This window comes from Dipodomys spectabilis, unplaced genomic scaffold (genome assembly GCF_019054845.1).
Source record: "Dipodomys spectabilis isolate Male_0828 unplaced genomic scaffold, ASM1905484v1 ptg000032l, whole genome shotgun sequence".
Taxonomy (NCBI): domain Eukaryota; kingdom Metazoa; phylum Chordata; class Mammalia; order Rodentia; family Heteromyidae; genus Dipodomys; species Dipodomys spectabilis.
This window is the reverse complement of record NW_024870709.1, coordinates 1010689-1025301: the sequence shown is the minus strand read 5'-3', so window position 1 is coordinate 1025301 and position 14613 is coordinate 1010689. Positions and strand designations below refer to the sequence as shown.

Genomic DNA, 14613 nt, shown 5'->3' with positions numbered 1-14613 from the left:
CATGTCACATCATTTCCCTTTATCAAGATGAAAAGATGAATTTCTTATCTGCATTTTAGCATGAAAACCCTGTAATTTGTCTAAGCAACTGACAACCTCTGGACCTTTGGATTTCATCTTGTTTCCCTTTGTTCTAGAAAGTCCAGATACATTTTCTGGGGTGCTTTGGTGATCTTTTGAGGGAAGCAGCCCTGCCTTTATGTTATTTCACAATTACTACTACTTTCATTAATAGATTTCTATCAGGTAATAATACCTGTATCTGATTTCTCTAAGCCTTTGAAGTGTTTTTGGACTAAGACAATCTATAAATGAAAGAATAAATAAATGAATAAGTAAATGATAGAGAGTGTGCAGAAGCGCAATTGAAGGGAAAAGCAAAGGTCAAATGTTACTTGCAAGCCCTGAGGTCTATTTGAAAGATTATCTCCCATGAAACCGAAGGTAGTGCCGACCTCAGGAACAGTACAGAAAACTCTGCTCGGCATGCTCACCAGAAATTGTTCCCCAATTTTGCTGTTTAGAATGTCATATTAATCCTGCATCTCCACCTTACCTTATCTCATCATGTGGGAATATGGATCTCAAATCCTACACCGTGTGGTTGCTTTCTGAAGCTTATGAAATTCTCACCACAGTGAGTGTTAGAGGTTATTTTTTCACACACGCACCTGTGCACGCATGCACTTAGCAGAGCACAACACTAGCTTGAATCTGAGTAATAATGGCAAGAATAGCTGCTGCAAATGGCTGTGCTTTATCTCACTCCTTTGTAATTGTTACCTTTAATGTTGGGGTTTTTTTTGAAATGATGTTCTGCACGTTCATCGACTTATAAGTTGACCAGGAATGTCTGCATCATAGTCACCCACATTATTCACATGGTTTTGAACAAATATAGACAAAACCTGGTAAAGTTTAAAAAAGTCAAAAGTAATTTCAAAACCAAAAAAAAAATGAATTCCTACATGTCCAGTTCATTCAGAGAAACTCCCAGAGGGTTCCACCGTATTCCCAGTTGGGTTAATTGTGTGATCTGCTGAATGTTTCGTTATCCTTAATTTTGTGACAATGTGCCTTCCAAAATGCAAATAGTACTCCAAAACATGATAAAATTATGTAAACGCTCCCCAGCCAAAAGGAGCAAGCAAAGCGCATTATTTAAGTAATAAACTGAACATCTTAAACTTGTTCAAAGCAGCATGTCATTAGTAGGGGTTGAGTGGCATTGTGGGAAAAATGAGTCAAGCATCCACATTATTCAAGATATTGAGAATGAAATATGATCTAGTTTTTGGTGATTTGTATAATAGTAATTTTTGTGATAGTACCATAAGACTATGCTATATGATTTCAAGTGATACATGCTCAGACCTACTGTACCTATTCTAGAGATAAATTTTGAGAGGGTTTAGAGAGTTCTATGCATTCTGAATGTTCATGAATTTATTTCTCTCAAGGACAGTCCCCTTGAAACTATATACATGCATATAACAATTGTTTACAATTTTAAAATTAAAATTACAGTTTAATGACTTTCTGTTAAGTGTGATTTATTAATAATAGCTCTGAATGATAAAATTTAGTTGGCACTATTATAATGCTCCCTGCCAAAAACGATTCTTCACTCCGTATTCTATACTCTTTTTATTTTGACACACTTCAAAGCTTAGATCTATTGCTATAAAAACCATTTTGATTTATAAAATCACACTGATTAGTCCAGTAATCCTTGCTTTCTGAAACTTTCTGGGGTTTTCTTTGCTCATTACTATTTTTCACTCATTCAAAGATGGATCTTTAATGCTTCTAAAATGAGTCATAGGAGGAAAATAAAACTAAAAGAAAATAACATTGACAAGGAGGCTATGGAGTTTCATGTGGTTCCTATCTAGTTTGTTGGGCCTCAGTTTTCTTATCTGTTAAATGATGACATTCATATATTTGAAGGATAACTCTGCCTTAAATACTGTTATTTAGTTATTTATTCTTATGTATGACCTTAAGAAGTAATAGTGGGAGAGAATATAATTAAATTCCATTATAGGCCTGTATGGATATTTACAGAAATATTTTCAATGTTTCAAATATTTAAATGCTTGTTTAGAGGGTTTTCTGGACCTGACTACTCTTTCCTTGCCATTTAGTTACAATGCCAAGAAGATTATGCTGAGATTTTTAAGCTGATTATTTATAACAATTTTTGTGGTATTTTCTATTGAACTATTTTTCTTCCTTAAGGTATTTTCTTGATAGTTGTATGCTGTGTACTTTTGAGAAATGCTTCACAGAGGTAACAACCCATCATCAATCCTTTCCTGTTAATTGGGCCCTAGATGATGTCATGCGCTTCCTGTTGTTCAATTTGACCAGCAGGGGGACTTTTATAGGCCACACAGCACACATTCCAAATGCAATCACAGTTTGAGAACTTCTTGGAGACATAACAAGATGTTATGGTCTATGTGTCCCTCTGCCTCACCTCCTACTCCTCCTTTCCCTCCACTTCCACCCCAGCACCACATATAGGATTCTTATCCCACCGCCTTTTCCTAGTTATTCACAATTCAGTAATAGTGCCACATATGATTTTTATCACAGGTATACAGATAAATCACAGGAGAAAACTTCACCCTAGAATCTTCACATAAATATGTATGTATTTATATAGAAATCTAGATAGTAGTATGTGTTTGGGTATATAGGAAAAGAAATATATAATAGCATAGATCTACATATATATGTAGGCAATTACATATTTTATACATATTACATATAAAATATACATTGTATTGCATGTAATATTTATAATGAATATATATGACAAATATGTATGCAGTGCATTTATATATACTAATAGAAATATTATATCGTAGGTACACACGTTTATATATTTTTATGTAGTATCTTCATTAGTAGTATATGCACATGCATAAAGAGAGAAAGAGAGACAAAGCCAGAGAGATTAGCAAAGATAGCAGACCAAATAACTTAGGCTTCCTGTTACAAAAGCCAGAAAACTGAAATTAATGGTTTTGCTACTATCACTCTCAATAATGCTGATGTGTTTCTAGCCTGACCATCAGAGTTCTAGTAAACATGTCAGATGTAAGAATTCAGCTCCCTGTCTTCCCTTCAAGATGGAGGCCAGGGCCGAGAATACTTGGAAAGAAAATACTGATGACAAGAAAGGCTAGGAGATCATTTGTAGCTAGTGCTGCAATGTGGATCAGGAGTTTGACCTTGGTGACAGATGGGCTAACAGCCCACAAAAGAGACAGGATAAAGAATGTGCTATCTTGAAGCCATAGTAGGCTTCCTTGCCAGGAAGTGGGAAGCAGATACAGTGATTGAGAACAGGGTAATATAGGGGTCTGGGCACAGTTCTGGAGCCGTTTTGCTCAAGGCTAGTGACCTACCACTTGATCCATACCTTCACTTCACTTCTTGGTAGTTCATTGGAGATCAGAGTCTCACTGACTTTACTGCTGGGGCTGGCTTAAAATGAGATCCTCAGACCTCAGTCTCCTGAGTAGCTGTGCATACAGATGTGAGCCATCAGCCTCCTGACAAAGCCAGGGATCTTTGATCTCCATAGGAAGAGATAAGAAGAAAGATAAGCAAATGTACTTTAGTCTTTTTGGTGGTGTTAGGTATTGAACTGAGGGCTCTTTCGCTTGTTTGGCAAGCACTCTACCACTGGATGCTTTCTCTTTTTGCTGTCATTTATTTCATTTGTTTTTCAGCCTGGGCTGATGGTGCTTCAATCTTTGCAGCAACTGGGATTACAAGCATATACCACTACAATTGATAGGTATATGTTCAATTGAAAATAAGGACCTTAATGGTCATTTGTGCCTAGTTAAATTTAATTACACAGAAGCAAACCAAGTTCCTCACACTTAATTGTAGAAGTATAAATGTTAAAGATCACACAGCACATTGTGTAGCAATATCTTTGGATGATCCAGTGAACAGATGATACAGTAGAACAGACACTGTGTAAAGGATTGGACACTGGAAGACATTACATGATATACCCACGCACCATGCTGCTCACCACCAACCACTTGTGATAGACAATGGTCACTGAGAGATTATGTTATATGGGAAAGAATCACTGACACCAGAAATACTCATTGTAGCACTCTTTTCACTGAGACAATCTGCATGCAAACAACTGCATTAGTAGTATAGAATTTACTCTATAGCCTTGTTAGCTTTAACAAAGCCTTTTAAAATTAGATAAAGAACAAAAAATACGCAATAAAATAGTTATTCCCAATGCCTTAATACAAATGAAGTTTCTTCTGAATTCACTAACAGTTCTTATCCATAAGCAAAAATCAATTGTATAAATCCAAATCCAACATAGGTGAAAATCATACACCACGCTCTATAATCATATACTATTTTCATCTTCTATTTTAATACATGAATTTCATCATAAGGATCATATAGAATGGATTTTCCATTTCCTAAGTCTGTGCAATTCTTTTCTTAACCATTTTCTCCTATTGAACATTTACAATGGTTTATGAAGGTTTTTTGCCAATTCAGTGAGCACGTATAGAAACAGCCTTAGGGTTCAAATATATCCTGAGAACAAAAAGAACACATACTACCCAGGATTCAAAAGCCAAATGTTGCCTTTAGACTTGAAAGATGGCTCTATCTTACTAGAAAATGAAGTACAGTCACTTTTTATAAAACATAAATACAGCCAAGTCATCAAATTGCAACTTCTACTCAAAAATTGTCAAAATATATAATCATACATTTTTGAAGATTGAAATTCAATTAAAAAAGGAAAAGGAAAAGAAATCCTTAAAAGGTGTGATTGGGTTTTTATTTTTTAAATATGTGTTTTCACCATCCTTCCTCCAATTTGAATTGTGAAGTACTTTACCAGCTCTGGGAATTAAGTATTGATTTTTAAAAGCATATTTAAACAATTTTGCTAAGAAAGGAATTCTTGCAAACAGTTTGCTATAATTTTCCATTCAAGGACATTGGCAGTTAATGCCTTTAACAGGCTACATTACAATGCTTGAATCAATACTCAAAAGTTAAATTGTATTTAATTAAGTACAAAAGGTATATAATAGTTGAAAACAAAGATGCTAGTGGATAGAAGTAGTAAGCTCCTTATTTTCTGTAAACTCATTGGAGAATAATAAGGAAGATTTGGTCATCACATATCAGCCAACAGCAATTTTTATATAAAGCTTATTTAAAGACATTCTAACATTAATGGTTGTTGTCTTTAGTGATATTCTTAGAAAACTCATCATATAACATACTGTATACCATGGACAATAGTTTTTCTTTCTATATCTCTCAATATAATTAGTTAGATCTTTCTATATGATAGATGATAGCAGCAAGAGTAACAGCCTTTAATTTTAATTTTAATTTTTTATTTTTTTTTTTGCCAGTCATGGTGCCTGAACTCTGGGCCTGTGCGCTGTCCCTCAGCTCTTCAGCTCAAGGCTAGTGCTCTACCACTTGAGCCACAGCACCACTTCCAGCTTTCTCTGCTTATGTGGTGCTGAGGAATCGAACCCAGGGCCTCATGCATGCATGGCAAGCACTCTACTACTGAGCCACCTTCCCAGCCCCCCTTTAATTTTTAAAGAGACTCATTCTTAAATGTTTTAGGTTAATAGAGAAATAGAGAAAATACTACACAGTTTTCTCATTCTCCACCTTCACTTTCCCCTGTCACTACCATGTTACATTAACGTGGTTCATTTCTGGAAAAAGTTTTCCTATTGATCCATACCACATACATTATTATTAAGGAGTGTTCGGTTTTATACAGTGATCTTTGTTTCTATGCCATGCCATTGTCAGTATTGGATATTACATTCTATTTACTCACTGTGCTTTTTTAGGCTTCCTTTGGCCGTGACAATTTCCCAGACTTTCCTTTACTATTGTATGCCCTTGATTCTCCATGACTTTTTGGGGGCCATCTGTTTTGTAGAGTATTCCCCTTTCCCGGATAAGAATGTGACTCTCACATTGAGGGAGGAAGAACAGATATGTGAATTTCCAGTTGCATCTCTTGGCCTCACATCTCTAGTGCAAGTGGATGACTTACCACTTTTCATTGTGTGTACGCATGTGCACATGTGCCAGCTTAGGGGCTTGAATTCAGGGCCTGGGCACTGTTCCTGGGCTTATTTTGCTCATGGTTAGTGTTCTAGCACTGGATGCACATCTCCATTTCTCTGTGTTTTGGTGCTTAATACAAGTCTAATGGACTTTCCTATCTAGGCTGGCTTGGAACTGCAGCCTCTTGAGTAAGTAGGACTACAGGTTTGAGATACCAGTTCCCGGCTGATTTACCAATTTTGATGTTTACCTTCATCACTTGCCTCTTCTGCTTGAAGGATTTGTTCCTCCCTCCCCCCTCCCTCTCTCTCTCCCTCCTCTCCTTTCTTCCTTTCTTCCATCCTTCCTCCCTTCCTTCCTTCCTTTCTCCTTTTTCCCTTCTTCCCTTTCTTTCTTTCTTCCTTTCTACCTTCCCCATTTCCTTTCTTCCTTCCCCATTTCCTTTCTTCTTTCCCTATTTCCCTTCTTCCTTCCCTATTTCCCTTCTTCCTTTTTTCCTTTTTCTTTCCTCATTTATCTATTAGTATAAACTCAAGAGAGGCCCATCATTTGGCTCATGCCTTTGTTTACATATCCATGCATGATATTTGGGGGAGCATCTCTTTAATTTTGACATTACAATATATAGAAATATACTATGAATAAAGTAGACTTATTATTGTCTATACTTCTGATTTTTCAGTGTAATAAATAATACACTTTAATACATTCTTCTTTGCATTTTAAACGAAAATGGTAATAATGCGATTCCATAACTTGCCAATAGAAAACAAGTATCAGATATTTATAAAATGAAAATAAATATGCAATATGTGTTTAAAAATCTATGTTGTCACCTTTTGAAATACTATTCAGTAGAAATTTTAGAACCTGTCAGTAGACTTTTATATGTTATTCGATTTCATGTTTTGCTTCCACAGTCAGGAAGGTAATGCACTAGTAATTTAACAAATACTATAGCATGGGCTGATCTTTCACATTTCTGTAATCAACAATGTACCAAAGACAGGAAACACTGAGAAAGCTCAGAGAAAGTAGTTTCAAGCTATTGCAGAGGTATATCTGTGACACGAATTTATGGTCAGTATAAATTGACTTCATCTAGTCACTGTTGATGTCTCTTCATTCCAATTTGTAGCTAATCCTATCTTAGATTTTCTTTTTTTTGGAGGGGGGTCCAGTCATGGGGCCTGAACTCTGGGCCTGGGCGCTGTCCCTCAGCTCTTCAGCTCAAGGCTAGCACTCTACCACGTGAGCCACAGCGCCACTTCTGGCTCTTGTCTTTTTGCTTATGTGGTGCTGAGGAATCGAACCCAGGGCCTCAAGCATGCAAGGCAAGCACTCTACCACTGAGCCACCTTCCCAGCCCTATCTTAGATTTTCTAAGAGTGTTTATGTAGGATTATGCAAAACTTCACTAAATGTTCTATAAGAACCACAAGAATGACATGTTGGCATGTGACTTGAGAACTCTGTGTTATAAAAGATTTCAGTTTAATGTTAATTATATTTTAAGTGATATAATCAATTATGTGTACCTGTACATGGCTTTACAGTCATGTTTTAAAGTATAGTTTAAAAATATTTTACATAACAGAGATCAGTGGGATTAAACTAAATCCACTTAAAAGTCTTTATTAAGGAATTTTGAAACAATCCAGGAGAAGGATCTGGGTTATACTCAAGAATCAGTAGGTTTTGTAGCATGTGAGTTTCATTATGTCCAACTTCCAATAGTTTTCTTAGCTACTATTTACTCAATTGTATCCTAGAAGTATGAACTCAGTGAGAAATTAATAATCATGATTCAAATAAGAATCTTCTGATAATTAAGAAGACAGACATAAAAGAAGCAACTTTTAATTCCATTGTTGTTAATATACAAGTATACTTTATCTGAATCTGAAGGCATTTCCCCACACATATGTGATCAGACCAATTGATAATTCTACATAGATCTCCAGCCCAATTCATTAATAAGAGAGAAAGAAGTTATCTTGATTAAGTCTTATGATATTTTTGCAATTTATATATGATTATCTATTATGTTTATACCAAACCCAAAATTTGTTATTATTTACCTTTTAATGTATAAAATTAGACAAAAAGTTTAAATAATCCTTTCAAGTTTAGTCAATTTTCTCTAAAACCCATTAGAAAGCGGAAGCTCCTTCTACCAGGACTCTGCCTTCAGTCTTACATTCTAATAAAACAAACATAGATAATATTTCTAGGTTATATGACTACCAGTGAAACCACAAAAGAAGACAAGAATGCTATTGGGATTATCTGAGTCTCAGTCTTCCTGAAAAATAGCCTAGTAAAACTTTACAATCTGACTAGATTACAGCATGTTAGCTAGGCATACATAGTAAGACTTCCTCTCTAATTTTACTGCTGTCCTTTAGCCCTTTTTGAACAGAAATTCTTTCTTCTTTCTATTATCCTCAAGTGTAATCCATATTAAATTTATCATCTAGTTATTCCAGAGTTACAAATAAGAACCACTCATTTCTCTTATATCTGATGGCAACTTATTACACACAGCTAAGTGAATACATGCCAAAATCTACATATAGAGCATACAGTGGAATTAAAGGAAAGGAGGTTAAAACTTGAGATCAAAATAAGAAGCTTCTAATTCCAAGTACCAACAAGCAATTGGTGTTAGACAAAGACACGGAATCCTACTTTTATCATGGATCACTGGATAAGAAATTGAGATCTATAGAGTGTTCATATTAGCCCATCAGTATTAACTTAATAAGGGAATAACACAGATAAAACAGTAAGGCAGAATTGTGTTCATATTAGCCTAGGAATCCCTGTTAATGGATCTATCACATGCTTTTCATAGATCTGTGGAGGATCAGTGTGAGTTTCAATCTAATGTAAGGTCCAGAATGTTTCCTAAGGAACTTGTCTATCTTACAATGAATCTCCTTCAAGGCCAATTGACCTTCCTAAACAAAGGCAACTTTCTGCTCTGACATTAGGTATTTGGGACCCTGAGCCTGTTCTCCATTCTCGATGCAACTGATATAATAAATCAAGGGAAGAACATGAACTGAAAACTCTCCAACAATAGTAGTTGACAAGTTTATCAAGTGTTTTCGTTACAGGTCTGATGAATAAGTAAAATGGTAATATAGCTTTTTAAGTCATAGGAACAAAGGCTTCAAAGGGACAGGTGCACTTGTTTTTTTTTTTTTTTCCTGCCAGTCCAGGGGCTTGATCTCAGGCCCTTGGCACTATCCCTGAGCTTCTTTTTGCTCAAGGCTAGCACTCTACCTCTTGAGCCACAGCGCCACTTCTCGGTTTTTCTGTATATGTGGTACTGAGGAATCAAACCCAGGGCTTCATGAATGCTAGGCCATCACTCTACCACTGAGCCACATTCCCAGCCATACCTATTCTTTTATTGCATAGTGTTGTATGCATCACACGAAGACTTATGTCTTGCTTCTCTAGAGGAGCAAGATGTGAAGGGATATTTGTTGAATGAAAATAAATATCAATACAATGAAAGAATTGAATTCTCAAAGAATCAAGTCACAGGGTTTTATATATTTAAGCAAAACTATGGGCTAGTTACAGATGTTACTTGGATTTGGGGGGATGTTTATATTAAAATATTAAAATGACACAATAATGTAATAATTGATATAAAATAGATTTTGACCTCTTTTAAGGAAGTAAAGACATTGTAATGATTAGTATTGTCACGATAACTTTCCATACTCTGAATGTAAGTTCCTCAATGTTTTTCATTATATGGAATAAAGTCCTGCTCAAGGCAGCCCTCTACCACATGTACCATACCTCTATTCTTTAATTTTCTTATAAAAATATGTAATATCAACTTTTAAGCCCTGGTTCAAAAATATGTCATAAAACTAATAGGAAATACAGCAATGATGAAGCTAAAATAAGCAGATATTCCACATAGATAGACGACATTCTGCTTCATGTTCTACTTCTATTTATTTTTATTAATGACACGCTGAGGCTTGCAGTGGCTTTAATTCAATTTCTCAGATGAGATACAAAAGCTTGCTGAAATTACATACCTGTCATTGGGACATATAGCTACATACATAGTAAACATGCTGGTGGGATCCAAGTTCAGTCCTGTGAAGTCCAAGCTGTTTACCAACCAATCTACACTCTACTTTTAATACCATGCATTCACTTCCACTTCTATGAATATATATAAATATATATATATATACACAATCACACATTATATAAATATACCCACATATATACCTGTATATACATATGTGTATATATATATATATATATATATATACCATATACATGTACCAACCACTCTACACTCTAAGCTTAATTCCATGCTTTCAGCTCCACTTCTATGAATGCACACACATATATAAACACACACACATATATCTACATATCTACATATATGTATATATACATATATATCATATATATATACACCAACCACTCTACATTTTTCTCTTTTTTAAAGAATTTTATTGTAAAGGTTCTGTACAGAGGAGTTACAGTTACACGAGTCAGGAAATGAGTACATTTCTTTTAGAACAGTGTCAAACCCTCCCTCATTCTCTCCCAGGTTTTCCCTTCCCATCTCCCCTCCCCTCCAAAGTTGTAATGCTCGTTTCCAACACAGTGTCTAGTGAGTGTCATTGCTGCATTGATTCACCCTTTGTCCCACAGTTTCTGTGACTCCTCTCCTCCTCTCTAAATCAGATAAATTTATATACAAACCATAGGATACTCTTAATCTCATGATTTCACTTCCACTTTTATGAATATATATGCATATACATATATATGCGGAACAAGAAAGATATGAAGTGTCATTCAATGTGTCTTTGTGTTATTGTTGTAAATATGAGACATGTACTTTAGAAGTTGTATACGTACATGGAAGTTTTTCTTCCATTATCAGTAACGGACAACCATCTACAAAGATGGCATACATTCTCTTCAACCCATTCGTAATAAGTTGACTGTCCACTTAGGAGGATATCTGTGATGGTAAAGCTCACAACCCAACTAAAAGTCTGTGATTCTGATTTTGTGTATGTGTAGTACCAGGAATGCCCTCAGCATCATTACAAAATTCTCAACAGCCATCTCTATTTCTCTACTTCATAATTTTATGTAAAATTTCTCCAGTGTAATACTTAAGTTTCAGGTACCATACCCAAAGGACCCCATTCGTGGCCATTAACTTTTCCATAAAATTCTAACAGTAAGATTTTTTTACTCTCATCTATGTTCACAATATGTGCTAGAATCATGAATATGCGTTTTCAATTACTTGAGAAATATTTACTATGTGTGTATTTTAAGCTAAATTTTATATCTTTTCTCAATAGCTTAAGTTTAGGCAGACACTTCTGCAAATCAAGAAGTGAGTGGTCATTTTTTTCAAACATTTGAATATCTTCTGCATATAAGGATAATACTAAATGCCTGAGACTTATGCTAAACTTTACCTTGGGATATTTCAAGTGGTCAGAAAAAAGAAAGACATGCAAGTTAATCGAGTCCTTTTCTGTTGGTTGGTTGCAGAGTTGGTGGGCTTTCAGAAGAGAAAGTTCAAGAGATGAAAATACAGAAACACAATTTAATTCTGCACACACATATGCAGACACACACTTGCTCATGGATAGTGTTTATTCACTGTTGAACTAGACTGTCAGAACACACTCACTGTAAAAGGCAAGTGTCCTCTGAGCAAAAGCTGGTTTCCATGGTGCTGAATTATCCACCTAAAAAGTATGTACCAGTCCTTAGGTACATTCCGGCTATCAGTGCGCCCAAGCCAGCCACAGGTCACCCAGGGCCATAGCGGTGAGACATTTGTACTGAACAGAAACAACACTGGGGCATGCAATTTCACTTTATGCATTTCAGCTTCTGTTTAGGGGGGAAAATTCCATTATCTTGTGGCTTATATGTTAACAGGTCAGTGAATCATGTTGCTTGTTTTCACTTTGAAAGCTACTTTCAAATGGTTGATTTTGCAACTTAGATACATACTCAGTTCTGTGAACAAATATGTCTTAAAAGCATCTGCATGTGCCTTCCTCATCTGTTTTAGTTTTGTGAGATGAAGGAAAGACAAATGCTACCTTGTGTGTGTTTTATAGGAAGGGGGAGATGGGCTGACATAGTCATTTCTAAAAATCTCTTAAGACTTGTACCTTCCAAGTTTAACACACACAGGCCAGAATACCGATTAAGTTAACAGGCATTCCAAATTCTAACACATACTCATTACTTATCTTATATTGTTCACAAGAGTACAATTGATTTCATCCCCAATCTGGGAGACTAAAGCTTGAACAGATTTCCGGCAAAGGATCTTTAAATTACGACTAGTGGTAATTTTTTTTTTTGAAAGAACCACTTTAGAATTCAGTACAGAGTTTCAACTGTTTGACCAATGGCTGTTATTCTACATATCAGAGAAAAGCATGAGTCTATATAGTGAAAGTGGATTTTTTCTTAAATTCCTTGACAGCTAGACTTCACGTGTCTGGAGAAAATACAATCCCAAGCAGTAAACTTCTAGTCTGGGAGAGATAGCATGGTTACCGACATAATTATAAAGTAAAATCCATCAGAACCTTATTATTCTTGTTATTGCTATTTGAATGAAAAAAAGTTCACTAGTTGAAGGTCATTACTGAGTTGGGCTCACTATCAGAGTGTTAGGGGACACATTCCCTGTAAATTTGATCAATTCCTAGCGAGGATGTGAATTAGAAGCTCCCAGAACTCAGGACTTCACTCTTGTGGCTCAAGTGGGAGTAGGAAGAAGCTGGGAGCGTGGTGTGATGTGGGAACTTCACTTGTAGCTCTCCTGTGACTATATACCTCAGGACTGACCAGGGAAAGACACCCCCAAAAATAAAAATAAAAAAATAACGAATACTGGTTTTAGTTGCAAAGGGAAAGAAGCTCAATAAACATTTCCAGCTCCCCAAGCCTGGAAATGGTTCTGTGCCTCCGCTGAGCAAAGGTCGGTTGTGAGCCTTTGGCCTTCCAGAAATCTCAACTGCCTTCATATGAGTTCAAAGCTCGGTGTCCTGGGAAGTTAGCCGAATTGGAGACTAAATTATCCCGTTCACTGGGAAAGACGGGGGGTGGGGGGGGACCGGAAGGAAACTTACCGGCGAAATGACTCTCCCAAGACTTAACACACTCAAGACCTCACTTACAGAACCTTCTGGACTTGGTGGACACCCTTTAGAAGAACTCAACTTAGGACACTTGGAAGCTGCTGGGCTGACAGACTCTTGGGGAATCTCCTAGCCCCAGTGATCTGAGATCCCAGATAGAGGTCAGCTGGCCCGGGTAGGGAAGAGGGGTCGGACCCGGACCCATGCTGTGGACCTGAGCTGGTGGACAGTCCGGGTCCACTCTGCCAGGCTGGGAGATCTCATCCTGGAGCTGCGGCGCCTCTTGACCTCCTCCTGCCTTAGAAGGGGGTGCCAAGCCAGAGAAGCTTGGATCCCCGCATGGCTGCCTGTATTCTTGGTGATTGAAAAACCCGCCAAGCGTACCTCCTGGAGAAGCAACTGGGGTGGGGGGCACCCTCCAGAAGGAAAGCAGCCAAGGATCGCCTCCTGCTACCCACTTCCAACCCCCTTTCCCCCAGAGCCTTCCAGTGCCTTCCTGACCTCCACCATCCCCGACTTGGTTCCCCGCGCTGGCGCGCACCGCCTCACCAGGGACCCGCTGTGCCAGCGCTGGCCACGAGGAGCCACCGAGACCCCAGCCCCAGCCAGGCAGCCTGGAGCGCTCGCTCCCCGCCCCCCGCCCAGCCCACCCCGCCCGGACCCGGGCTCACTCACCGATCCTGAGCACTTGAGGGGCGGTCTGCGGGAGGATGTAGCCGAGGAAATAGAGAAGGGTCCAGCCGGTGTCCCTGCTCCACAGCCCGGGCTGCGCCAGGACCATAGTACAGCGCCCCATCTTCCCCCAGCTTCTTATTTCATGCTGAGGCACAATCGTGGCTGCCCGGCTGCGAGATGCTCCCCCACCCCGGCGGGGTCCCCGCGCCTCATCCTCCCGGGAAGGCTCTGGTGGGTCTGCACCCCGTTCCCTTCCCCTGGTGGTGCTGGAGCGAGGAGCGGAGACGCGAGGAGCGTGGGAACAGGGGAGAGAGCTCCACCAGGCAGTGCTCCTGCCGCCGCCGCCGCTAGCCCATCACGGCTCCTCCTCCTCCTCCTCCATGAAGCGCGCGCCGGGAAGGGCGAGCGCGCTGGGGCCGCTGGCGGAGCGCAGAGAGCCGCTGAGCAAAGTTGTGGCTAGCCCGGTGGTGCGGGCACGTCCTCCTCATCCGTCCTCCGGTCCGGATGGCAAAAGTCCGGGGAGAGGCGGGAGGGTGCAGCTGGAGCAGAGAGAAAGCCAGGGAGGGAAGGAGGGAAGGAGGGAAGCGAATCAAGAAGGAAGAGAGGCAAGTGGGTGAGTTGGTTGGTGCAGGGC

The 14613-nt window shown here is 38.5% G+C and overlaps 1 protein-coding gene across 9 annotated transcripts in view; it reads right to left on the bottom strand.

Moving 5' to 3' along the window:
- The window catches only part of Grik1 (glutamate ionotropic receptor kainate type subunit 1), a 342565-nt gene extending 328465 nt beyond the window's left edge, over positions 1 to 14100 (bottom strand). For all 9 annotated transcript variants that reach the window (XM_042676852.1, XM_042676855.1, XM_042676851.1 and 6 more), the window contains exon 1: positions 13980 to 14100. In XM_042676852.1, the coding sequence (XP_042532786.1) occupies positions 13980 to 14100 (121 nt within the window). The remainder of the gene's footprint in view (positions 1 to 13979) is intronic.
- Between the last annotated feature and the right edge of the window lie 513 nt (positions 14101 to 14613).